General features: G+C 38.0%; 1 protein-coding gene across 7 annotated transcripts in view; it reads right to left on the bottom strand.

Annotated features, from left to right (window-relative positions):
• The window catches only part of LOC131693044 (probable serine/threonine-protein kinase nek3), a 293,881-nt gene that overhangs the window by 7,934 nt on the left and 260,901 nt on the right, over positions 1-25,046 (bottom strand). For 2 of the 7 annotated variants that reach the window (XM_058980516.1, XM_058980518.1), the window contains 5 exons: positions 12,798-13,128; positions 12,471-12,491; positions 12,121-12,372; positions 4,387-4,563; positions 4,285-4,325 (listed from right to left, as the gene is read on the bottom strand). In XM_058980516.1, the coding sequence (XP_058836499.1) occupies positions 4,285-4,325; positions 4,387-4,563; positions 12,121-12,372; positions 12,471-12,491; positions 12,798-13,128 (822 nt within the window). Of the gene's footprint in view, positions 1-3,442; positions 3,462-4,284; positions 4,326-4,386; positions 4,564-12,120; positions 12,373-12,470; positions 12,492-12,797; positions 13,129-25,046 lie in introns of all 7 variants that reach the window. The other 5 variants (XM_058980523.1, XM_058980521.1, XM_058980522.1 and 2 more) reach the window with 5 other exon arrangements.

Genomic DNA, 25,046 nt, shown 5'->3' with positions numbered 1-25,046 from the left:
CAGAATTGGGTTTGAAGATGTTTCAAAATTAGACGGCAATTCATTTAATTGACGAATTGTTTTGAATCTTAAATGAGGAAGAAACGAGGACAACCGTACCAATCGTTTCTATTTAAAGGGGATATAATAAATCGTTGGGGGTGACTAGGCTAAGAAGGTTAATATCACTCCTGTGGTCCTTTCAGCTTGCCCTGACTAATAAGCCTAGGTTAAAGCTCCTTTACTCGCTCTCTTATGTTTAACGACCCATAATACCCAAATAAATAAAATTGTGGTTTCTAGCTTATCATCGAGAACAACACGTTCGTGCAATATGGCAGGATGCCTGGCATGTGCTACTGATGGCTTGTGGATGTATTACAAAAATGTCAGAGGGCTAAGGACAAAAATCGAGGACGTGTAGGTCAGTCCAGATCAGAAAAAATATGAATTTTTGAAAACTTAATCAGCCTACCCCTGACTCGTTTCCCAGTTCGACCAGGAGTCTCTGATCCAAATTTGAATCAAATCGGACAAGTCTTGCTATCGAACCAACGTGTTCGAAGTTCGTATGACATTTTCCAACAATGCACACGGGGAAAGCGCGCTAAGTGGCATTTTCACCGCTAGGTGGCACTGTATACTAGGGCATTTCAATTTTTTTTATTAATAGTCAAAGGCCTCCCTCTCATATGAGAAATAATAGTTGGGTTTAAATGAATAGTATTTGGAGCTATTTTAGTACATGATATGAGTCATCTTTAGACTACAACATATTAGTTCGCATAGGGGGCACCAAAACTAACTTTTAATGGAGGAGACATAGAATCACTGAAAATGGCTTGTTCTACAACTTTGTAGAAAATACCTAATTTCTATCACTTTTCGTTGATATGTTGGCGCCCTTGATGTAGTGAAATGTAGAACTAAAATTTTCTAGTTAATAGATGACCATAGCATGTTCTCAAACTCTTTTCAACAATCTGTTGAGCTAAACCCAACAATTATTTCGCAACAAAATAAAATTCGTGGGAATCGACCATGCAGGCCCCATGCAAAATAACTTTTTCTAAGGAAGTTGAATGCATTTGCAATGCTTCGTTATTTTAGTGATCCCACTTGCACGCCTTTTCAATATGTCACTTCAGCTGCGAAAATTTTTTGATGATTGGTAGTGTTCAGGGATGTTTCTTGTGTACAAAAAAGGTGACAAATGCAACATCGAGAACTGTCGGGCAATGACTTCACTGAGTGTCGAGTTAGAAGTTTTCTAATCGCTCCGTTCGGTATTGCTTGACACAGGCCTAATCAATCGGCTTGATAAATTTACGTAGAATATCTCGTGCATGCATATGTGTGAATAGTGCCGTTGTCGCATGTCTTATCTCGCAATATTTGTGCTACCACACCACAGTACTTATCTAACGTTCATGACTCAATGAATGGTCACCATTTGATCACTTTAGAAAGGTTTTATAAAACTGAAATGGGTTTCCACTAATAATTGGCAGTGAGCCAAATTTCCGTTACATCATTCGTGGAACCTCAAATATCATTTTGAGAGCCTCTGAATTGACGGAATACTACACAAATTGCAAGGATTTGCCCAATGGTTGGAGTGGTGTTCGACATAATTTCCTGTTCCGACAGTATTACGCTTGCGATCTCTATCTAGGAACTCAGACCTGTATGAAGAGGGCTTGACGATTAGGTTTTATAGATAACCATCGTAGATACAACAAATTAATTCATTCAGCATGCAATTTGCTAGATTTGAAACTAGCAGTCGCATGTCGAACTCAAGTTCGACCTTTTTATTAGGTACCGATTAGTTGAATAAAGTGCAAGTTCCGAACAAGTACATTTTCCAATTGAAACTGTAGCATTCTAGTCATACTACTGACTGCATATTGCAAATTCAATCATTACCTGGCTACTATTTAGCATGCTGACTTTTGTAAGTCTGATTATATCTGATTAAGCTGATATGCTAGAGAGCTATAGGCTTCATCAGTAGTGCACAAATCCCCGAATTACATGAGCAAGGTGCTAATTAACTTTAGAGCGCTACACTTATTTTTTCTGCCCTAGAACGTTGCACTGGGGTACAAGCATACCCCATGCGTTTGATCGCAATTTTCTCGGATAAAAATGCAAACAAAGGAAATCAATAATTCCCCTCATTTTTAATTGCGAAAACATCTGTGTAGGTGAAAGTACGGAATTTATTGAATCAATGGTACATAAATTGACTTGAGCAAAATAAGAAGCGAGAAAATCGCAATTTTGATTTTTTGAACAAAAATTACTGAAACTTTGCATATTTTCAACCGATTTGAAAAAATCAAATGATTCTAAGAGTATAAAGAATGGTACATGGAATTTCGATATTTTTGAAAAATGGCAATTATTTGGAAGAGTGAAAATCGAAAAATCGGTTATTGGAAAATACCACGAAATGGGGCGGAAATTGAAATGAAACAACATATTCTGACGAGTAATACATTGGTAACATGCAACACTACTGTTACAGTGGTTATTGTCACGAGTCACATTCCCACTGACAGAACAAAACACTAACGGCAACCGTACACTGGGGTACCAATGTACCCTACGCCAACTTTGACTTCTGCCCCCACGAAAGCCAAAAGCAAGCTGGCTTTTTCTACTCCTACTATGAACTCAAAATGGAATTATGGTTACGGTCCCAGGTCGGTAAATGCCGAATTTTCGTCTTCACACGGCTACAAAGATGGCGTGGGGTTCATTTGTACCCCATAGCAACGTTCTAGGGTTAAGCCACCTGGTCTTCGATGAACCCAAAAATCTTGAGCGATCGGATACATTAGTTGTATTTTGGTGGTCACAGATCGGCCTGTGGATTGTGTTGATGGTTAAAATATTATATATAAAATTTTTCAAGGTGTTAGCTTTGAATAGATTTACGTTTTTGATATATGTGGTTTCGAGAAATATTTCTCGTTCAATGCTTTTTTCAACTTGTTAGTCATACGCCATATTTAGTTATTCATTTATTTAATTTATTTATCGACAACAATGGACTGTATGATACAGCAAGGGACAACAACAGTGGCTTGTGCTGAATGATAAGTCCATATGTTTTGTTGTTTCTATTGATTAATTACCTCGTTTAACTAGCAATCGCAGCATGGAAATATAGTGAAAGTAAATACATTTGCTTGTTTTAAATATACTCATCACAAATCTAGGGTTGCTCCATGCAAAAAATCTTTCCCCGGTTATCACAAAATCTCAATGATTCACGACAATTCGACAGTCAGGTGGTACAAATCGGTGGACACTTGTCCGGTCCGCCAGCACCCCATTACCGCCAGGTCCGTGCCGGACAAGTGTCCACACGGTTGTGCACCAGATGCAGAATACACAGGATGTTAATCGCACACAGAAGAAACAATGATAGTAAGACATCGCAAAGAAATACCTGTCCGAGCTGCAGTCTACTATAAGCGGTTCCCAGAGAGACCATCAGAGAGCATCGAGAGGAAGGCGTCAAGTTTAGCGTTTTGGATATGGTAACGGCAGTAGTAAGAAGCGTTGATGGTGCCGGTTAGTGGATAGGCGATTAGTTTGCGGGTGCGATTATTCAGTAATTGTTTGATGAGAATGAAATGAATGATGAGTATTAGTGAATGATTACGAGTTGAGCCGGTATAAGCAGTATGGTACCAAAGAAATTGTTTTTGTTAGTTGTACGAACGATTAAAAAAAGAACACAAAAGTAAAGAAAAATGATTAAGAATCGATCTCGGTTTGAGTGGCAGGGCGTCTATTTCTGGAGAACAGTCGATAGAAACAAAACATTGAATAACGAAGTTGGGAAAAGTGTTGGCCTAATGCGATTGAACGTTCTCCATTGAGGCAGTTTATTTGAAGCAACAATGAAATGGGGCGAGCAGACAGTTGTCTTATTCTAGGAGCTACTAAGCTCCAATCGATGCAATTAGTGGTAGGTGTTAGCGTCCGATTGAACAAATCGGGTATAAGCGATAGTACGCGGCGCACAGAACGGCTAAATCTCCGGATTATCCTGCTTAATACATGTACAACACGGTGAACGAAAGAACATTCAAAGTCAGTGAAATTTCTGATGGGGAAAAAGTCAGCCACAAACAGAGACCGATGGGGTAGGTAGGCAACCATTGCTCTAGGTATGTTGGAAAAACGAGTCAAAGTAAAAGCGTTTAAAAAAGGAAAAAGAAATCATGACTAATAAGAATGGTTCTACTAGAAAAAATAAGCATGACGAAGAGAAACGGTAATTACCTGGCTAAGCCTTCCGGGCCGCCGAATGATAGTGGCCTCAGCTGTAAACAGAAATGGATAAGATATTAACTCCACAAGAGCTATTAGATATGGAAAACCTACCCTCTCAGTCTGTGTCGCAGTGCTGATTGTATCAATAGTCTTATCGGCTAACGTTTCTCCTGTGGCACCGTCGGGAGTATTGGGTAGGGCTGCCTGGAGCTTCTCCCGTTCGGCTTCGTACTTCTCGATCAGGTTCTGCTGCTGTCGGATGGTGCGGTCTTTGGCAGTCATCTCACCCTGTCGTTGGTTTGGTGGTTGATGTGATGGAATGGGATGAGAATTAATTTTATGCTAGTTTAGAAATATGTGGGTAAAATTTAGGACTATCCTAATCATAGAACGGGGGAGATAAAAATGGGAATTTATCACTATAGCTTGAGGGGAAGATTGAGAGGTAAGCGCTATTTTATAAACCAAGGGACATAAAAAAAGTAATGAACTGCAGATAAAACTTTAAGAACATCAACAACTAAAGTAGGTGCTATTTGTTTTGCAATTCGGATTTTTTATTTTTACATTTTCTCAAAGATTCAGTTATAGGATTTTCCAACTAAAATAGTCGCATAATATTTTTGTGTGTAAGAGATTAAAAAATAAGACTGAAAAAATTGAATTTTCGAGAAAAAGCATAAATAAATGATGTGGCAGGCAATCTGTAGTTACGATTTTCCTTTGAGAAATGATGAACTTTGTAAGAATTTTTTTATTCAAAAACGTGGATTGTCATTTATTAGATCCTACACACCTAGAAAAAATAGTGTAAATTTACGTCTCCTGACCATGACATATACGAGCATCAAAAATGACATAGTTTTACTTTTGATTGTAATTTCACATGTCGTTGAATTATGCGAGTCACGTAATTTTACTCCACATATGGCGTTTGTTTAAAATGTTGAAGAGTGTAATTTTATGGCACTGCGCACGGAAAGTACATCTTTCATATAAAATTGGACAGAGCACGATTATATTTAGTCATTTCGTCAATTACGGTTTGTTAGATTGTGGCACGTTTGGAATTACGTCAACGATAAAATTTAGATTTTTTTGGTGTGTATGGTACCCGCTTGATATTCAGGATAGACCTTTCGGACTGCAGTTATAATTATATACTTTCTTTTGAAACCAAATTATGTCATTCACTTACGAGCGCTCGATCGAGACACAAGTGCTTTTTTTCCAGTCCGTAAGTGTATAGCAACAAAGAATAGTGCTAATCCGCATTCAAGGTTATCTTGCGCATTCTCTGCCTCTCGAGATTTTGCACTTTTCTTCTCCTTTTGTGCGTGTGTTAACCGTTAGGGTGCATTCCTCAGCCTTTTGTTCGCATTGTGAGGATTGAACAATAGCCAGCTATATAAGCTGAACTGGTGCGTCGTGGGAAACAAATATACAGATAAGTGAAATCTACCTTTTTTGACAAATTTACGGCTTATTCCCGTCTGCGCGGGTGCTAGCCCCGTGCGTCGACGGTGTCGACGGCTCCCTCCCCGGACGGCCAAATGGAGGTCCCCCGACCCAAACAATATCCAGAGCTCTCGACCGGTCCCTTTGTGGTCTTCTTTAGGCCCAAAACAAAATCACTGAATCTATTACAGATTTCAGAAGACCTGACGGTTCTCGGCTATGACCGAAATAAAAAAGGTCCGCTCAGACAAGGTCAGGGTCGTGTTGACTAATTCAAAGCAGGCAAACGATATTACTTGCTGCGAGAACTTTACAAAGGACTATTATGTGTATATTCCAGCTGCAAAAGTACAGTCTGAAGGCGTTGTCACCGATGAGAGTTTGACATGCAAGGATCTGCTGCAGTACAGGGTTGGCCGTTTTAGAAATCGTTTACTTAGAAACGCGAATGAAGAGTTTGATAAAAGCCAAGAAACGTAGTTACTGGTGCCGGTTCGTTGATGGACTAACGAGAGAAACATCGATGAGCACTCTTTTGGGCACGGCCCGGCATTTGCGAAACCTAAACTGTACCAACAAGAGCGTGGAACATTCAAACCTTTGGAAATTCGATTTTTCCAAGAAGGTTTGTCCGGATTCCACCCCGGCACAGAAGATTTACCGCGCCACGTCCCCTCACGATAATGCAAACAAAACGCCGTTTTCGATGGTAGAGTTCTCACTTGCTCTCTTGTCGTGTAACAGCAAAGCTCCAGGGCCAGACAGAATCAAATTGAACTTGTTGAAGAATCGGCCAGACTCTGCCAAGAGACGCTTGTTGAACTTATTTAATAAGTTTCTTGAGACTAGCATTGTCCCACACGATTGGAGACAAGTGAAGGTCATCGCCATCCAAAAACCAGAAAACCCAGCCTACGACCACAACTCGTATCGACCGATCGCAATGCTACCTTGTATCCGGAAGTTGTTCGAGAAAATGATCCTATCCCGTCTCGACAATTGGATCGAAGCAAATGGCTTACTGTCAGATACACAATTTGGCTTTCGCAAAACAAAGAGACGAACGATTGTCTTGGGTTGTTCTCAACCGAAATTCAAATGGCCTATGCTAGTAAAGAGCAGATGGCATCAGTATTCTTAGATATTAAGGGGGCTTTTGATTCAGTTTCTATCAACGTTCTTTCAGAGAAGCTGCACCAGCATGGTTTTTCAGCGACTTTAAACAACTTTTTACTAAACTTGTTGTTGGAAAAGCACATGCCTTGGACAATTTGTCTGCTTGGGCTATTAAGCTGGGTATCGAATTCTCCACGGAGAAAACTGAGACAGTTGTATTTTATAGGAAGCGTGAACCAGCACAACTACAGCTTCCATTAATGGGTCAAACTATCGCTCAGGTCTTCACAGTAAAATATCTAGGGGTCTGGTTCGACTCGAAAGGTACTTGGGGATGCCATATTCGGTATTTGAAACAGAAATGCCAACAAAGGATAAACTTTCTTCGTACAATAACCGGAAATGGTGGGGTGCCCACCTAATTAGGTTGTATCAAACAACGATACTGTCGGTAATGGAATACGGGTGGTTCTGCTTTCGCTCCGCCGCGAACATACATTTCATCAAACTCGAAAGAATTCAGTATCGTTGTTTGCGTATCGCCTTAGGGTGCATGCAGTCGACCCATACGATGAGTCTCGAAGTGCTGTCGGGCGTTCTCCCGTTGAAAAATCGATTTTGGGAACTCTCATATCGATTGCTCATTCGATGCGATATCTTGAACCCGGTGGTGATTGAAAATTTCGAAAGGCTTGTTGAGCTCAATTGTCAGACCCGTTTTATGTCCCTGTACTTTGACTACATGGCGCAAAATATTAATCCTTCTTCTTACAATCCCAACCGTGTGCATTTCATAAATGCTTCTGAATCTACTGTTTTCTTCGACACATCGTTGAACGACGAGATAAGTGGAATTCCGGACCATATACGCCCATAAGTGGTTCCAAACATTTTTACATTTCTTATAATTTATAATAAATTCCGAGAAGTCGACTGCTCTAAGATGTTTATACTGACGGATCAAACCTCGAAGGGTCCACTTGCTTTATTTTTAATTTTTAATAAATATATATTTTATATTTTTAATAATCAAAAGTTTATCGTCCCCTACAAACTCAGTGACACTGCTTCAGTTTACGCCGCAGAATAGTTGCAAAACTCGTGGAGCAATGAGAAGCTAGGAAGGTGGCTACATTCGATAGTCCCGAAGGTATCGACGAAACCTTGGTTCAAGGGGTTGGATGTGGGTCGTGACTTCATTCGTGTGATATCCCGACTCATGGCAAACCATTACACGCTGGATACACATCTCCAGCGTATTGGGATCGTAGATAGTGGTATCTGCGCTTGTAGCGACGGCTATGACGACATCGAGCACATTGTCTGGGCGTGCACCGAGCATAGATACCCTGCGGACCCGAAGAAGACCAACCAACGTCCCGGTTCGAGATGTGCTGGCAAGCCGCGATCTCCTATATATGTCCCTCGAATACACCTTCGTTAAAACCACCAATATACAAATTTAGCTGCCCCTTCTTATTTTTCTTATCATCCTCAGAAACGCCCTCTTCCACCTGTACCATACACCCACGATAGTTTGATGCGACTCCAAGGCGACACAAACATCTCTGCAGTTAGCGCTTCCTGTCTCTTCTAGTTTTAACTATTATACAGGGTGTTTGGTTCATGGTTAAGAATCTCTCGGGGAGTGATAGACTGCCATATTTGGAGAAAAAAATTGTTCTACACATACCATAAAATCTCAACCGTTACAGAGTTATTGAACTTTTTGTGTAAAAAACTTATTTGTCTTAAAATACCGCTAACTTTAAAAGTATACTTTGTATTTTAAATATTTCAGTTCCATTCGAAAGGTGAGAAAATTTCCTATTGAATGGTGTTCTCATATCTTTTAAGTAATTAGTTTTAATTACCTTTTAGCTGTAAAGTAGTTAAAAGTTAGTGTTTTTGAGGAGGTTTTTGCTAATTTTCTCGAAATAATGAAGTATATTTATAGCAATATCCATTATCCAAAAGTTGGGTTTTAGGACGATTCATAATTTGTTCTTTTCTATCTCTTCTCATTTTTTTGTAATTTCATTACTATACTTTTCCTGTAACCGACTTGCAAGTGCTTAAAAGACTCTAATCTAAAAAATATGCTTTATATCGTTATTTACAAGATTTCATTGGAAAGCTGAGAAAATGTCCTATCAGTGTATGTACAAATATCTTTTAGTTAAGTGTACTAAATGATTTTTTACTAACGAAATAACTCAAAATTTGTGTTTTTTGGAGAGTTTTTTTAATTATTCTAATTACTAATCAACAAAATTTATCGTTACTATTGTTCATTTGATGTCCCTTAATGTTCTCTATAACTTTTTATTTGACACTTTGTCTATATCTCTTTTCATTTTGCTGCTATTTAATAGTTAACAGAGCATGACCTCGCCGCAAATGTAGTGGGTTCGAAATCATTATTTTTGCATATGAAACGATGTGATAAAAACGATATTGCGTCGAAACCAAAAGAGATAATTGAATGGAGTCAAAGAAAGAACTGTAGAGCTTGCTGAGATGCATTATTTTCATGATAATAATGGTGAAGTTTATTATTTACTATTTAAAGAAAATTAACGGAAATGCTAATAATAGCACTAACTTTAAACTAATTTACTTTTAAAAGAATACTTTACTAATACTTAAATTCACTTAACTGAAAGGTATTAATACATTTTTCACTGTAAAATTTTCCTGGCTTTATAATAAAAAGAAAAAAGTACAATAAGTGCCATAATTTTGCATTTAGAGCTGGTACTAGTGAAAATGAGATAAAAATATCCAAGTTGAATAACCCAAAATCGTGAAAATAAGAAAAGGTAAGTGACTTTGACATGATGTCAAAGAACGAATTAAGCAGCTCATCAAGACTAACAATCTAAATTATTAAAATGATGAGGTTAACTATTAGGATTTTCAAGAAATGAACGAAAAATCGTTTAAAATTGTTTAATTTTCAATAAATTACTTTGAAAAGGCTACTTAAACTCATTAGGTGAAACATGTGAGGGCATCACTAAATGCGAAATTTTCTCACCTTTAGAATGGAACTAAAACATTTAAAATACAAAGTATACTTTTAAAGTTAGAGGTATTTTAAGACAAATAAGTTTTTTACACAAAAAGTTCAATAACTCTGTAACGATTGAGATTTGATGATATGTGCAGAACATTTTTTTTCTCCAAATATGACAGTCTATCACCCCCCGAGAGATTCTTAACCATGAACCAAACACCCTGTATTACACAATCTCGTTGAAAATGCCAAGCTCTACTACCACATAAAACCACATAATTGATCTCCCTGAATCTTTACAAAATACAAAATTCAATCACGCCCTCTAGTTATTCCTACTTTTAAGATAGTTGTAAAATTGTCCCCATTAGTTAAAAATTATTTGCTCCAATAATCTCTCTGCTTAATATGTCAACCCATATTGCCATAAAAACTAAATGACCCCCCTAATCTTACGACAATTAAATTACCCCCTAAATTATATAATCTCCTAGTTTTAAGTGATTTAAAATGTAAAACAAAACCAAATTGGCACCTTTAAGCTTACGCAAACGTGCTTTATCAAATAAACGAATTGAATAAAAAGGAAACCAAATTATGTTTCTAAAGAGCTTAACAATTTTCCAATCGAATATTGAAATATGTACTCAAAATTTCAATGGATTTTTTGTGCATCGAAATACGGAGAAGTGGAATCCATTACGAAAGAACACAAATCATTCTACTTATAACTAAAATATCACGATTACAGAAATCGTGACTGAGATCTTGAAATCATGAACATAAGTCACACTACTCTGCCAGAAAAATCCAACACGAAACTCGTGAATGAAATATTACGAAAACGTGAATATAAATGACTAAAACTCTGAAATCATGAACATAAAATCATGGTAATCTACCAAAAAAATCCGATCGTGAACTACTGAATAAAATATCACAGTAACGTGATATGAAATTACGGCACTCGCAGCTAAGCTCCTGATATCATAAACATAGTTTTAATTGATATACTATAAACCAGTAATCCCCAAAGTATGAACAAGAATCGTAATAAAATAAGCATACCTCGGGAACAATCAAAGTAACCCAACCAAACATTATAATGTAACGCTATATATATTTTTGTGCGCATTAGTTTTTTGAAAACAGACATAGTTTTATGAAAATGAGCTTTTTTATTTATAATTTCATTAAATTGATCGCGATTTTCGTTATTCATTCAGTTCACGAAATCGTGTGTTTTTGTTTATGAATTTATGAGCGGATTTTTTTCGTGTAATTAGTGGCTAATTTGGGTACTAGTTTGGATAAATCGTCTAACTAGACACCCAGTTGGCGCTAGTTACTGACAAGATGAATTCGAAACACAAAAAATAAGCTTAATTTAAGTTAGGTGTTGTGCCCTTAAGCCGCAAATTGGTTTAATCTAATTTTTCCTTTTGAGAATTGATATTGCATAACACCAGAAATAGTTCGTCCAGTGGTTCGGGAGCTGATATCTAGACGTTTGGAACAGTCTACGATCGTATATATTGACTATAGCAACGATACTACTCAGACTCAGAAAACTATATGCACGAAGTTTCCCCAGCATTACGGAATGCCTTATGTAGAAGCAGCGAAATTTCTGCAACAACAACTAAAACAACAACACAATCGACATCGAACAGCGTAAATGAGTGTAGTCATCAACCACGGTGAGAAAGACAATCCATAGTCGTTGCTAAATGGCAACGAAGGTAATTCATTTTCTAGGAAAACTGTTCCCCAGCTGATTTGAAATTCAACGGTGGAAATATTATTGTATTGTATACATATTCTGGATGATCCATTCAAAACTATTCGTCGTATTCAAAAGCATTCTTGTTAAATCAAGTTTTAAAATTAAAACTTTTAACGCCTCCTTACGTAAAGCCAATAAATACATTACAAAGTTTGATAGAAATACAACATAAAACATATTGAAAGTATAGAAATCATTTAAAAGTAGCAACTACCTTCTGATCCGAATTATTGGGATATACGAATAATTGAAAATTTTAGGCAGTTTAAATCGCATTCACCTTCCAGCATGTGGCTTGACATAATTTTCATTTTCAATGACGAATAGAAGAAAATGTAATTTCCAAATAAACTATGTCACGTCCATTGCCGGAGCATAAAATTAAAGTATCTCTAAGAGGTTCCGCATGTTCTGATGTATCGAAGAAAAAATAAATAAATAAACAGGAAATTGAACGTGCAAATACCTGAAGGTAAACCACCTGTCTTCTGAGATCTGCCAGCTCCTGCCGCTGGTCCTCGAGCAGAGCCAGTGCCACCACGCCGGACTCTTTGATCAGTAGATTTTCCTGCTGCTTGCTGTCCACACTGGCGATACTGGTTCCGGCGGCCGGTGTTCCATCCTCCAGCAGCAGCGATGCGACTCCCGTCGTTGTGGCTGACGGCGTGGTTGTGAAGAATTGCCCATTATTGTTTTCAAATGGGTTGAGAGTATCGGTCTGGAAGTGGAGAGCATTCAGAATTAGGAAGATTTTGTCATTTGTTTTAAATTTGGTGGTGCGGAATAACATGTTTTAACAATACATGGAAAACATACCGTCATCAAATTTTCTTCATCCTTCGATATTGGTTTAATTTTTTTGGTAACGTGCAGACACATAATGGGCAACAGAGAACGGATTACGCACAGGAGCGAAGAACGGAAGACAGAAATATGCAAATAAAATAAAGAAAAATAAAATAAAACGTAACCTACTAATCAGTACAACCTAAATGCAAAAAGAAACAATGATCAGGTTATTCACACAAAAAAATATTAAAACATTTGGTTCATGCACTCCGTTTTGACTATAAAATAGTGCCATTCGCTACATCGCGGGTGAACAGAGACAACGGAATTACGAAATGAAATCCCATTCGTTACCTCCTGTAGAATCCGACGGAGCCGCACCAGCTGCTTCTTGAAGTGCACTACATCGTGCAGCATCGAGTTGCGCAGGGACTTGTCCAGCAAGGTAAGATCTTCCGCCGAATTGGTAGCCGTCGAGGCCGAGTCCAAGTTGTTGTTGTTGTTCATACCGTTGAACTGATTGAGGGTGGCCGTTTTGTACGCTGCAGACAGGGTCGTTCGTCGGGGCAAACTGTCCATCGACCGGGGACTATCGGAGCCACCACCGATTCCGCAGTTTGTCGGGGTTGCATTGTTCTGCAGGCGACGTGTCAGCAGCCGGGTAGCCCTGGTGGGCAATTGCGATCTGTAATAGAGGAAAGTAGGGGAGGTTAAAAAAATTGTTAAACATTTCTAGAATATGTAGTTTTATAATGGGAAATGAAAAATGTAACACGAGCGGGTAAAATGCATGAACAAAAAAATAGAAAAAAAAAACGCAACCCAAATGTGTCAATCAGAATCATTTCGCATGACATCATGCCCATGACATAAAACCGGCACCAACTGAACGGTAACCCAATACTCCAGTTACCGGTTAACCTGAAAACCGCTCGAGCTCGATGGGACCAAAAAAACATCATAAAACAAAACGAACCTCACTGATGCGACTAAAAATCAATATAAACTATGGCACATTATTTAGTTTGAGTGCAGGCAAACCTCGCTGCTGTTGATGCGGTACCACCATTCGTCACTTCGTTCGCACAATTTATTGCCCTCGAAGGACTTCTCGGAAACGTTGCTGTTTCGGCAGCATTAGAAATGTTTGCACCGGAACTTTGGCTTCTGACGCGATTTAGGGTGATACCCGCAGGTGTCCTGCTAGGAAGGATTGTGATTCTAGGGCTGTTGGAATTACTTCCACCGGCTACCGGTAAGAGACTGGTCCTTTGTGATTGTCCAGTTGTGTGGTGGTGATTTTGATGGCGTGATTGCAGCAGCATACTCGGGGAGCTGACGCGGGATCGGGTCGGTTGCATGAACACATTGTCGGATGTTTGCAGATCGGTTCTAACCCGGCGAGCTCCAACCGGTGATTGTTGTTGCATTATGATACTAGCAGCACCTCTAATCAGATTATTTTCACATTTCGTTTTGCTTCTTATCACCGACGTTGCATTGTGACACGATTTGCTGTTGTTGCTGGTCCCACTGATTATAGTATTGATTTTAAAGGAGCTGGATGAAGGGGATGTGAACACTAATGATCATTTACTGCTACGGGTACTTTTTAGCGAAACTATACATGTGGAAGATCTGTTTGTTACGAACAACAAGGAAGCTGCCAAAATTGTACAAAATAGTGCCATGAGAACTTGGGGCCATAAGGATATCAACAGTGCGGAATTTTCTTCGTTACTAAGTTCGCAAGTGAAAAACATATTTTATTTCTTGGTTCTGACAAAAGAGAGCGAGCGAATTTCCATCGGAGAGGTTGGTTTGGGCATGCTCCCATGACTGTTCTTTTCCAGTACAACTGAAGCCGGTCTTATACTGCCTGAAAGGAGACAAACCACGGCACGTTGTGGTTGTAATTCTGATGTAAACAATATTTCCGAGGACAACAATGAGAGGAACAAAATTGGAGAAGTCATGCGCGGTGGAAATTCAATCCTCGTGACGAGCATAGTACCGACTACCGAATACATCCGATCTGTTTATGTGGGAGCAATGTTATTTACTGGTGCTAGAAAAAAAAGAGTCATCTGCATAATAGTTTCGTATGTTCTGATACGAACAAAGTAATAAAATAAATTTAAAAGTTGAAAAACATGCATCGAATTTAACATAGCATTGAATATGAAAAAAAAAAACTTGTCAAGATAGCAGATGTAAATACGGATCATAGAGATAGTTCAACAACATTCGTGTCTCGTAACGTGATAGAAAGGATGCGGAGATGATGTCATTCGACTTCAAATCACATATCCTTTTTATTACTTTGGTCGAATTTTTTTCTATAAGAAGCAATGGGAAGCAGGATACTAACCTGCATTGGAATGTTTCTACATGAAGAAATTGTATTCTCAGATTCGTGAACATGAATTCTGAATTATTGACTTTTTTACGATACGCAAACAGGACCGTTGGCAAAAATCGTATGTGTTGAATTCATGTTAATTTTTTCTTCCCTAACGCCTGCATTTTGCTATAATTTATGAGTATATTTCTTTCTTTTTGAACTTCAGTTATGGTTTCAGCTAGTTTCTAACTTTTGGAATATTAATCATAGACCAAATATTGATATATTGTAAATTTAGAAACATTATTTGCGATTCGACTCCATGAACGTGAACTAATTTACCATTCATTATATTACATTAGTTTTAGGGTCGCAAAATCAAAGTGGTCTTGATATTTGTCCGTGAACTAGTTAAAAAAATGGGATATAGTTACCGTACCCTTTTGGTTGCCATTCACTATTCGTGTTCCAGAAATAGTTCACAAAAATATGAAATATGTTTTAACTTTTATGATACAGTTCATGTAATACGCAATTTTGTAAATCTTTTCATATAACTTCGAATATTGAGCTTAATTGACAAATAATCAACCAGCAAATGACTTTCAACTAGCAGAATAATCCTCAGATAGAAACCCTATCGGAAGAGTTAAGTAGAAACGAACCGCACACTGCGTAAACAAACTCCAACGGATAGAAACGACGTCTAATTTGCAATACCAAATCAGAGATTGATCCAAAGAACCGAAATTAGACAAATAACACGATATTATAGACACAACTGCAATGGACCATGGAAGCCGATTTTTATTTGACCCGGCTCAATGCAAGTGAGCCGTGGATCTTTTAAGTATTCACAATAAGTAAAATTAAAAATACTAAGAATGTCTGTCTGCCAGATCTTGTTGACGCTGTTTGCTGCTGCGTGTTGAGATTCATTTCCTTGGCAGTGAAGCATTAGTTGCCTTGTTCCATCCCCTCACGCACTGAAAGTACTGAATTCCGATGATGTTCTCGATGCTGTTGGAGCACCTGTACTTAGTCCACCCGCCACACCCCAAAGTAGATCCTTTCTTTTCCATGTACGGTTTCGTACTCCTAGTCGCGCAATACAGCATCTATTTCAAAAGTGTCAGGTTATTTAGTCGAATGCCATTTTGCCGGAGTTTCATTTGGCCGAATGCCTTTTAAAATTTGCATTTTTATACATAAAAATTGACATAGTTTTCAAATTTATTTGGTCTGTTGGATTTCCCGACTCAAAAAATTAAATCCAAACCTAGTAACAACATTCTAAACCTAAGCTATCCCATACTTTGTTTCTGTTTGTGGCATTTTTAAAATATTTCACTAATATCACAGATAACAGAGGTTAGGTTTCGATCCGAAACGCTACTGAAATTCCGAATAAATCGGACTTGGAACACGTTTTTAGGTGGCGCAGTGATCGACGCAATGCAGTTGAAAATGGCATCATTATTCTAATTTAATTTATGATTCATCCTCATCAAGATTGGAGCGCTCTCCTAAGGTCGGTGTATTTGGCGGGGTCAAGCAGGCCAACGGCACACTACGGCGTACGTATACGGGCCTGCACATGTAAAATGAAATTGTTACATGTAAAATGAAATTTACGGTATTTATAACCGCTGGCAGCATTACCAGTGAATAGGTTAAAAGAATGAAAATTTTTACATAGACAAGTGAATAAGATTGAAGTATAAAAAAATGAGAACGACACATTTTGCAGATCCCCAGACTTATTATTTCCTCACGCAATGTGCACAGAGGGCGAAATGCACTGATTGAAAATTGAACATCCGTCGGAATAAATTTTAGCCAATTTTGATTTCGTTTTCGAATTATATATGACTTTTATAAAAATGCGGAAACTAATTTTCAGAAACTCTTTCGAAAGCGAAATTTCTCGGGAGACTTTGTGAAATCAGCTGACGCTCAGTGTATAAAGGCAGCGCACGGAGCATGATTGAGGAATTGTATCCGTCTCTATCATAAAAAATTCGAAAAATTTATTTGAATATTTGTTCTTTCATCACCCGTATTGATTTCCGACGATTGAAAATTTGTAAATAAAACACCAAAAAAAAAACCGAATTCAAAAAAAAAAATGGATCATCGCTCGTTCGTGTTTTACTGGTGCTTATTGTGTTTAAATTACAGTCGCAAGTCATGAAGAATAGATTCGTGAAATAAGTTGACGCTATTCAGGAGGATGAGTGAGGAGACAATTTTTAGGTGCACTGATCTGATTGGTGGATTGTTAATTACGGTGCATATCATTAGAAGTGAATTACCAGTCCCAGTACCGTCACGTCATTCCAGTTATTACCCATCCATTATTTTGCACAAGCGATGCTTTTGTGATTTGTTTATGTTTTTGGCACATTATTTTTGCCATTTGCTAAGAAAATTTGTAGCATCCAGCCAGACATCGAGTAAAGATAGGCGACCACATTGGTGCTTTGCTAATCTTTGGCTCGTCCTTTAATTTTTTAAATTTCGCTTAATTTCTGTATCTTTATTTGTATTCTTAAAGTTACAATTTGCATCGGACTATAGGCTCGTGCATAAATAAATTCTCCCGAAAAAGAACCCAGCTGACGATAAAATGAATGTGTAAACAATTATATACATTGAACTCAGTCGGACCATATTTGAACTTCTTTCGGGAGACGAATTCTAAACATTTCGAAAGGACTAATGGATTAATTTTGAACCGTAACAGATATCTCGAAAGTACCCTGAGATAAGATCAGAATTGTTATATCCTATCTAAAGCAAGCAAATGACATTACTGTCGACAAGTATTTTATAAAGAATTACCACGTGTAAATGCCTGCCCACAATGTTAAGATCGACGGTGTGGTCACCGATTCGAGTTTGTCATGCATGGATCTACTGAAGCACGCGGTTTGCTGTTTCAAGCACCACCTGCGAAGATTTTGAACAGGATGGGACAAAATTGTATATTTTCTTCAAACTCATATCAGGTGACTTCCGGTGGAACTGCATCATCTAATTACCTCTTGCTCGACACACTTCGTCTCCTTGATCGGCTATCTGTACCGCGCGTTGCGCTTTGCTCTAAATATGAGTAAATACTCGAGGGTAATCGAACTAGCATATTCTACAATCTTTGCTGTAGCTTTAAGGAGATCACTCGCTTTACTACTCCTGAATGTGGTTTGTCCCATTTTTGTTTCTATGAAACTGAGAGAAGGAGCGATAAAGTTGTCTAAACATTGAATCAACCAAACAACCAATTTCCAACAACGATACGTGTCTATCAACAATTCATACAAGCGGCTGAACAGAAATTTATTCGCAGCTTATCAACAATGGCTTCAGGACAAACTAAAAGTCGATCAAAAAGCTTCTGGAAAAACGTCAACGAGCAGAGGAAAGAACACGGGCTTTCAAGTACCATGTTTAATGGAGGTGATGACGAATCCTCGACTGAACGTATTTGCAGCCTTATCCGTGATCACTTTAGCAATCTTTTCAGCAACGAATAATGTATCGTGCTTTCCATCCGTTGGATTACCATCATTTGTCTCTGATGCGGCGGTTCTAGAAGCATGTTCACTCCTTAAATGCTCATGCAATCCCGGCCCATATGGTTTTCCATCGATCGTATAGAAAAATTGTGCAACTAACGTCGCTTCTTCATTCGTAACTATAGCAATCTACGGAAACATTTCCAGATATCTATAAATCGATTCTTTTCCCAGAGCACAAAAAATAACGAGCGTATCATACCGCAGTTTATGTGCATCGTTTAAGCTTTTCGAGTTAATAATAATAGATTTCATGTCACGCTGCTGTTTACATTACATATCCGTTGATCAACACGGGTTCTTTCCCAGAGCGTTCAATAAACTACTCCATCTAGTTTGTCTTACTTTCTACTTCATCCAAGAGATTGAGAAAGGATATCAAACATTTAAACCGATCTGTCTACTTCATTTGACAAAATTAATCACAAAGTCACTATAGTGAAACTTTAGCGTCTCGGTTTCCACGGAAAGTTTCTCGATTGGCTGGGCTTGAATCGCGTTGGTTGCAAAATATCAGTGAGAATAGAAGGTACACTCTCTGAAACAATTATCGTTACCTCTGGTGTACCACAAGGAAGCCACTTTCGACCTTTCCTACTTCTTATTTACATCAATGATGTTCAATTTCGCTTCGAAATGCTTATAGGTTTTCTACGCCGATGATTTTAAATTGTACTTCAGAATTTCTAAACTAAATGGTGCCCAATTTCCGCAACAGCAGCTCGATATATTCGCTAATTGGTGTTAACTAGTTCTCACTTGTAAACGGGACCCTATCATATTCCATTATTCGCTGCTGGGATCCAACTTGAAACGGAAAACCTGGGGTGACATTGCGCATCTCGAAACGAAAGGTTTATTGTATACAAGCTTGTATGAAAATGTCGATTCGAAATGGTGGTATAACGTGGCCCCTGCATCAAAGATCTCGGGGTCATGCTAGATAACACATTGTCCTTCTGTGATCTCATATGATACATCGTTTCCAAGCATCCAAACAGCTTGGCTTTGTATTCCGGATGACTTAATCATTGCTTAAAGGCGTTGTATAACGTGCTCTTTCGCTCGTTACTCGAGTATTCGGCAGTTGTTTGGTTGCTTTTTTATCATTACGGAGTACATCGCATTGAGTTCGTTTTGTTCCACGTCAGTTTTAATAAATCCCGTGGTTATGAACACTGTTGCAACTAGAGATGGGCAAACCGATTCAGATTGGAGAGTGAACCGTATCCGATTCTTACACTAAAATGAATCGACTTTTTTGATCGATTCAGTGACCCGTTTTAGTTCTTTGAAAAATGATTGTTTGAGAAAAACAAGAAAAAAACCCATGGCTTAAAGAAACGCTTTCGTGTTACACATCTTTGCAGTCATTTTCAATCATAGTTTCATTTTCAAAAATGGACTCAATTCATTTTATGTTACTCGGTTGATTGAAGCACACATTTTACCATTATGTTGGATATAACAGCTATTTTGTTGATGTTTTATTCCGTGCAGACAAACAGTCTTCAATGTTTGTCATTCATTTTGTTTCATTCGCTCTAAAGATTCAAAATCATGGCAAACTGTCAAATCGACTCATTCGGTTTTTATAGGATCTCATTGGGCTCATAATAATTAGTCACTTTTTAGATGAATCGCAGTTCTTTAAAAAAAATCGTGGTTCATTCATTCTTTTTGAAGAGTCGATTCTTTCGATCGATTCGTGATTCATTCGCTCATCTCTAGTTGCAACCTGATTTGTCTTGAACCATTCAGCGATCGGCGTATAACCGATTTACTCTTGGACAATATGGACTGTTCCAGCTTCTTTTGCCAACGCAACATTAAATGTTATATTTAAGTTTTTTATCTTGATACACTGCATTCATGTAGCCTTCATTGTTTCAACTTGTTTTAAATAATATTATGAACAATTTTGCTGACGACACCAAGTCTTTTACTATTTGGAAGAGTCAACTCTTCATTATTACATTATCCATTATCAGCTCCGGTTTGGTACCTACCGTTAAATGTGGCCCAATTCCCTATTGTGAGATCTTGTGATGATGGCCCCGTTCCGTTGCACATTTGATCCTAGTAGCGCACCTTCGAGTGTTATGTTGAACAATAGATTACAGAAATCATCGCTCTGATTCAATCCATCTAACGTCAATCGAATTCCCCTCCGGCTATTTTAAAGTTTGATTATGACCCATCCAGCGTCATGCGAAACAGCTTAATCAGTTTTGTCGGAAAGCCATGTCCAAGCATTATTTGAGACAGATTTTTGCATTTCACTGGATCGTATGCCGCCTCGAGATTCACATGAGTCTGTAACTTGTTTTCTCGTAATTTATCCAGAATTTGTCGCAAGTCTATGATCCGTTGTTGATCGTCCTTCTCGAAACCCACTTTGGTATTCACCGAGAAATGATTATGCAAGCGGCCGCAGTCTGTTGAACAGAACACGAGAGAGTACCTTGTAGGCGGAGTTGAGGATCGTTATGCCTCGATACTTATTATACTGGAGCGTGTGACCCTTCTTGAAGATAGCGCATATTCAACCAATCCGAAGGGTTTTCTTCTTCCACCCAGATCATCCCGATCACGCAGTGAATTGCGTCGTACACTCGGTCACTCATCAGGTTGTCCATCATCTCCAATCCTCATTCTTTTTGTGTTCTCTACTCATTTATACGTTCAATAGCAACTCAAATTGTTTCATCCCACATTGGGGCCGGGCCGGTCAAACCCTTCAAAATGTCGATTTTCACACCTTTTGTATTTTTTTCTAAATGTACATTACCTAAAGCTGTATTCGCAAAATTTTTGAGTCAATCGATTGAAAAATATAAGTGCTACATTCTTTTGAACCGTACAAGGTCTTGAAAATCTGCAAGAATTTGAGTGACAAAAAGTTTTTGTTCATTCTAATTCATCTCGCTCCAATAGGTACTACAACGTTAATTTAACAACACATATAGGCGTTTCTAATAGAAAATCATCTCAGGAATTCAATGGTGTAGTTCGATTTGAGAAATAAGGAGTATTTAAAAAGTTACCAATAAAGTCATTATAACTATGTTGTTTAACGCGGACTTATTTACATTCAGAGTGTCATCTCTTTATCAGTAAAACCGTGTTGAAGGATCTCATCTAGTACAACTGACGTAGAATTTTATCTAGTTTTCAAAAATCATAGTGCCATCTTGCGCCGTTTTGCGCCGAAGGTTGATATTTGGACATTTGTAAAATTAGTTTTTTTTTCATGGAGACGCATGGTATTTTTTGATTTCATTAAGTTTTGCATTATTATTCACCGGTGGATTTCTTTTCTGAACACTGCTTGTAAATTCAGGGTTTGGGGCGATTTCCTTGATACAAATATAAGTCTGCCTTAACCGTCTTGCAACTATGACTCTTGTTTCTACATTTTCACAGTTATCTGCAGTATAGAAAAATTCAAAAAAATACAAGCCAACAAGGCAATCTAACTGCAACTATTATTATATCTTTCCATGAATCCTATCTCTTTGGTAGGTATTGGTCGTTAACTTTAATGGTGACCGATGTCAAGTAAACACGTGAGTGTGAGAAGTGTTCTTTTTACCCGATTTTTAGTTATTGGCCAGTAATGCAACATTTATTTTCAAGTGCAAACTCCCTATTGAATCTATCACAATCAACAATCAAATTCAAAATCTCCCTCAATAATTCACTTCCAAATTGGTGAGAGTTTCATGCAAAAACGCTCACGCCTCTATTTCAAAGCATACACATACAGTGCAAAGTATAGGCAGGAATATAGTAAAAATGCTCAGGATGTTTTTGTACGCAAAACCAAGTCAGTATACACAAGGAGAGATATTCATATCATCATTGGAATTGAAAATCAATGGAAAAGTATTGAGCGGCTTAGCTGCAGTATGCATAGAAGAGCATGATTTGAGAGCTTTTTTTAACTATTCTAAACGCATACGTTTATAAATAAGTCGAAAAGAGCTATGCAGGGATTATTTTTTCTACGATGGTATTCAGATTGGACTGAAGATCTACAAACAAATTTATAAAATTACATCATTTTTTATTCACCAGATTTCGATAAATTGGAACCACCCTATCTAACTCGTTACTAATGACTACCCAAGGAAATCAAAATGTTTCTGTTCACTTACGAAGTATTTGTTTTGAGAAGTTGATAAAATTCACTTTCGCGAAATTTAAAAAAAAACTTTTAGAACCACCCTAGGATGTCTAATTTTCATTTTAGCGTCTTAATTTAATCAAAATCGAGTTCAGCGCACCAAAATTACCCTTAGATGATATTTTCAGACATTTTAAACTACTTTTGAGGTTTTGTCCAGCTTTTGTATGGAGTGCTACTGTGCCATCGTAGCATTTCGTCACAATCCTCTAAATTCCCCCTGGCAATTACGTAGCTTGACAGTAACTCTTCCCCCTTGTCACCGCAAATTTAAAAAAAAAAATTAAAAACGATGTTAATTATTCCCCACTAAAAAAACTACGTAGCATGACATGACCCCATACCCCCTGTCGTCACACATCATCACAAAATACAAAACTCCCCCCTCCCTCATATAATGCTACGTCATTTATGGATGGTCCCTAACATGGGTTTTTGAATGAATATTTTATCTATTCAGCCGTCAAAAAGAGCATCGATTATGTTTAACTCTGTCCAAGAGATTAAGAAAGGACAACAAACGGATGTAATTTAAACCGATCTGTTTGCTGTATTTGACAAAATTAATCATAAAATTGGTATAGCGAAACTCAAGCATCTCGGTTTTTACGGATATTCCCTCGACTGACTAAACTCGCATATCGTTGGTCGCGAAATGTCAGTGAAATTAGGACATACTATCTCTGAAATGATTACCGTTACCTCTGGTGTACCATGAGGAAGCCACCTTGGACCATTTCCTATTTCTAATTTACAATAATAAAGTTCAATCTTTCTTTGTAATGTTTAAAGTTTTCCTACACTAATAATTGTAAATTGTGCCTCAGAATTTGTGAACTAAATCATGCCCAATTTCTGCAACAGCAGCTCGATATCTTCACTAATTGGTGTCAACTAAACAAAACGGTGCTGAACACATAGAAGTGATCTACTATCACCTTCACTTGTAAACGGAACCCTATCATGTTCCATTATTCGCTGCTAGGATCCAGCTTGAAAAACCTGCATCAAAGCTCTTGGGGTCGTGCTAGATGGTATATTTTCCTTCTGTGATCTCATATCATGGCAACCATCCATTGCTTAAAGGGGTTGTATGTCGCTCTTGTTCGCTCTTTACTCGAGTGTTCGACGGCCGTTTGCTTGCCTTTTTAACACAGCGGAGTACAGCGCATTGATGCAGTGCAGCTTAAATTTGTTCGCTCTGCTCTATGTCAGTTGCCCTGGAGAGATCCAATAAACCTACTGAATCATGAGCACAGTTGCAACATGATAGGTCTTGAATAACTGACTTACTCTTGGACAATATAGACGGTTATAACCTCCGTAGCCAACGCAACATTAACATTAGACACAGGACGCTCCGGGCCTACTCCTGTTTCATTACACCTATTGCTAGAACAAATTGTGGGTTCAAAAAACCAATGGCAAGCATGTGAAAAAATTTTCAACCAATGTTACACGTTCTTTGATTTTATCTTATCTCGTGTTTCTCTTAAACATCTATAAAGTGTTATTTTTAAACTTGACCCGTATTTGTATATATATTTCATATTGCTTATTGTTATTTTAATATTAGATCAGAAATGTTATTTTTGGATATCATTTATATAGCTAATAATGTATCATTTGAATTATTTCATATCTGTTGGTACGAAAAGACGAAGAGGTTTTACGCCCATTTGAGAAAGAGTTATGTTTTCACATCTCAAGTGGACTACTCCAATAAAATATAAAGAATAAAATCTTGGCAATTCTTGAGTGCTAAAAAATACAATTTGTTGTGTTGAATTGCTCTTGTGAGTCACCCTAATGAAAACTTCAAAATCTTGAGAGTGGGTATAAATGAAAAAAAAAACGGAGTAAGGTCAAAACACCGCAACCGCGAAATTCGCTTTTCTGTTACCCGTGTTTGTGTTTTCTTACGAATATTTGTAATTCTACGACCTTTTGTGGTTGGTTAATACGTCGAATCGCCTATGAAGCAAGGACATTCAGCTAAATGACCATTTCGGTCATACACCAATCGGCCAAATGGCTTTCGGCAATTGACCTGGAACCCATTGCAACAGAACAACGACAAAACCAAACATAAACGATAAATATATGCGAGTATAGCAGAAGGCCAACCGCACAACGTTGAATGTTGTTTCAAAATCAATCGCGACTATGGCAAAAGGGCGATCGAAGAAACCCTTACAGTGCGAACGCTCAACGATATTGACGGATATAACCCCAACTGCTATGTGTTTCTAAGGATATGCACAAAGGCGGTAACGCAGGTTCCTCCTCGATCACCTGGGTGGATTACGTGGAAAATCGGACGGAAAGGGCATTAACGCCTATCCCCGGAAGGACTTAGCGAAATTTTGTTCCAGATATAAAACCCGAGGTGGAACTTGGCATGGCAACAGGAAAATACTCTTGAAAATTTCGCAATTTCAAACCAAACGGCTTCTAACACTAATAAGACGTCGTCAAGAGAGCTGAACCCT

The sequence above is a fragment of the Topomyia yanbarensis genome, chromosome 3 (genome assembly GCF_030247195.1).
Source record: "Topomyia yanbarensis strain Yona2022 chromosome 3, ASM3024719v1, whole genome shotgun sequence".
NCBI lineage: Eukaryota > Metazoa > Arthropoda > Insecta > Diptera > Culicidae > Topomyia > Topomyia yanbarensis.
The sequence above is the reverse complement of the archived record's forward strand: the minus strand, read 5'-3'. Positions and strand labels throughout refer to the sequence as shown.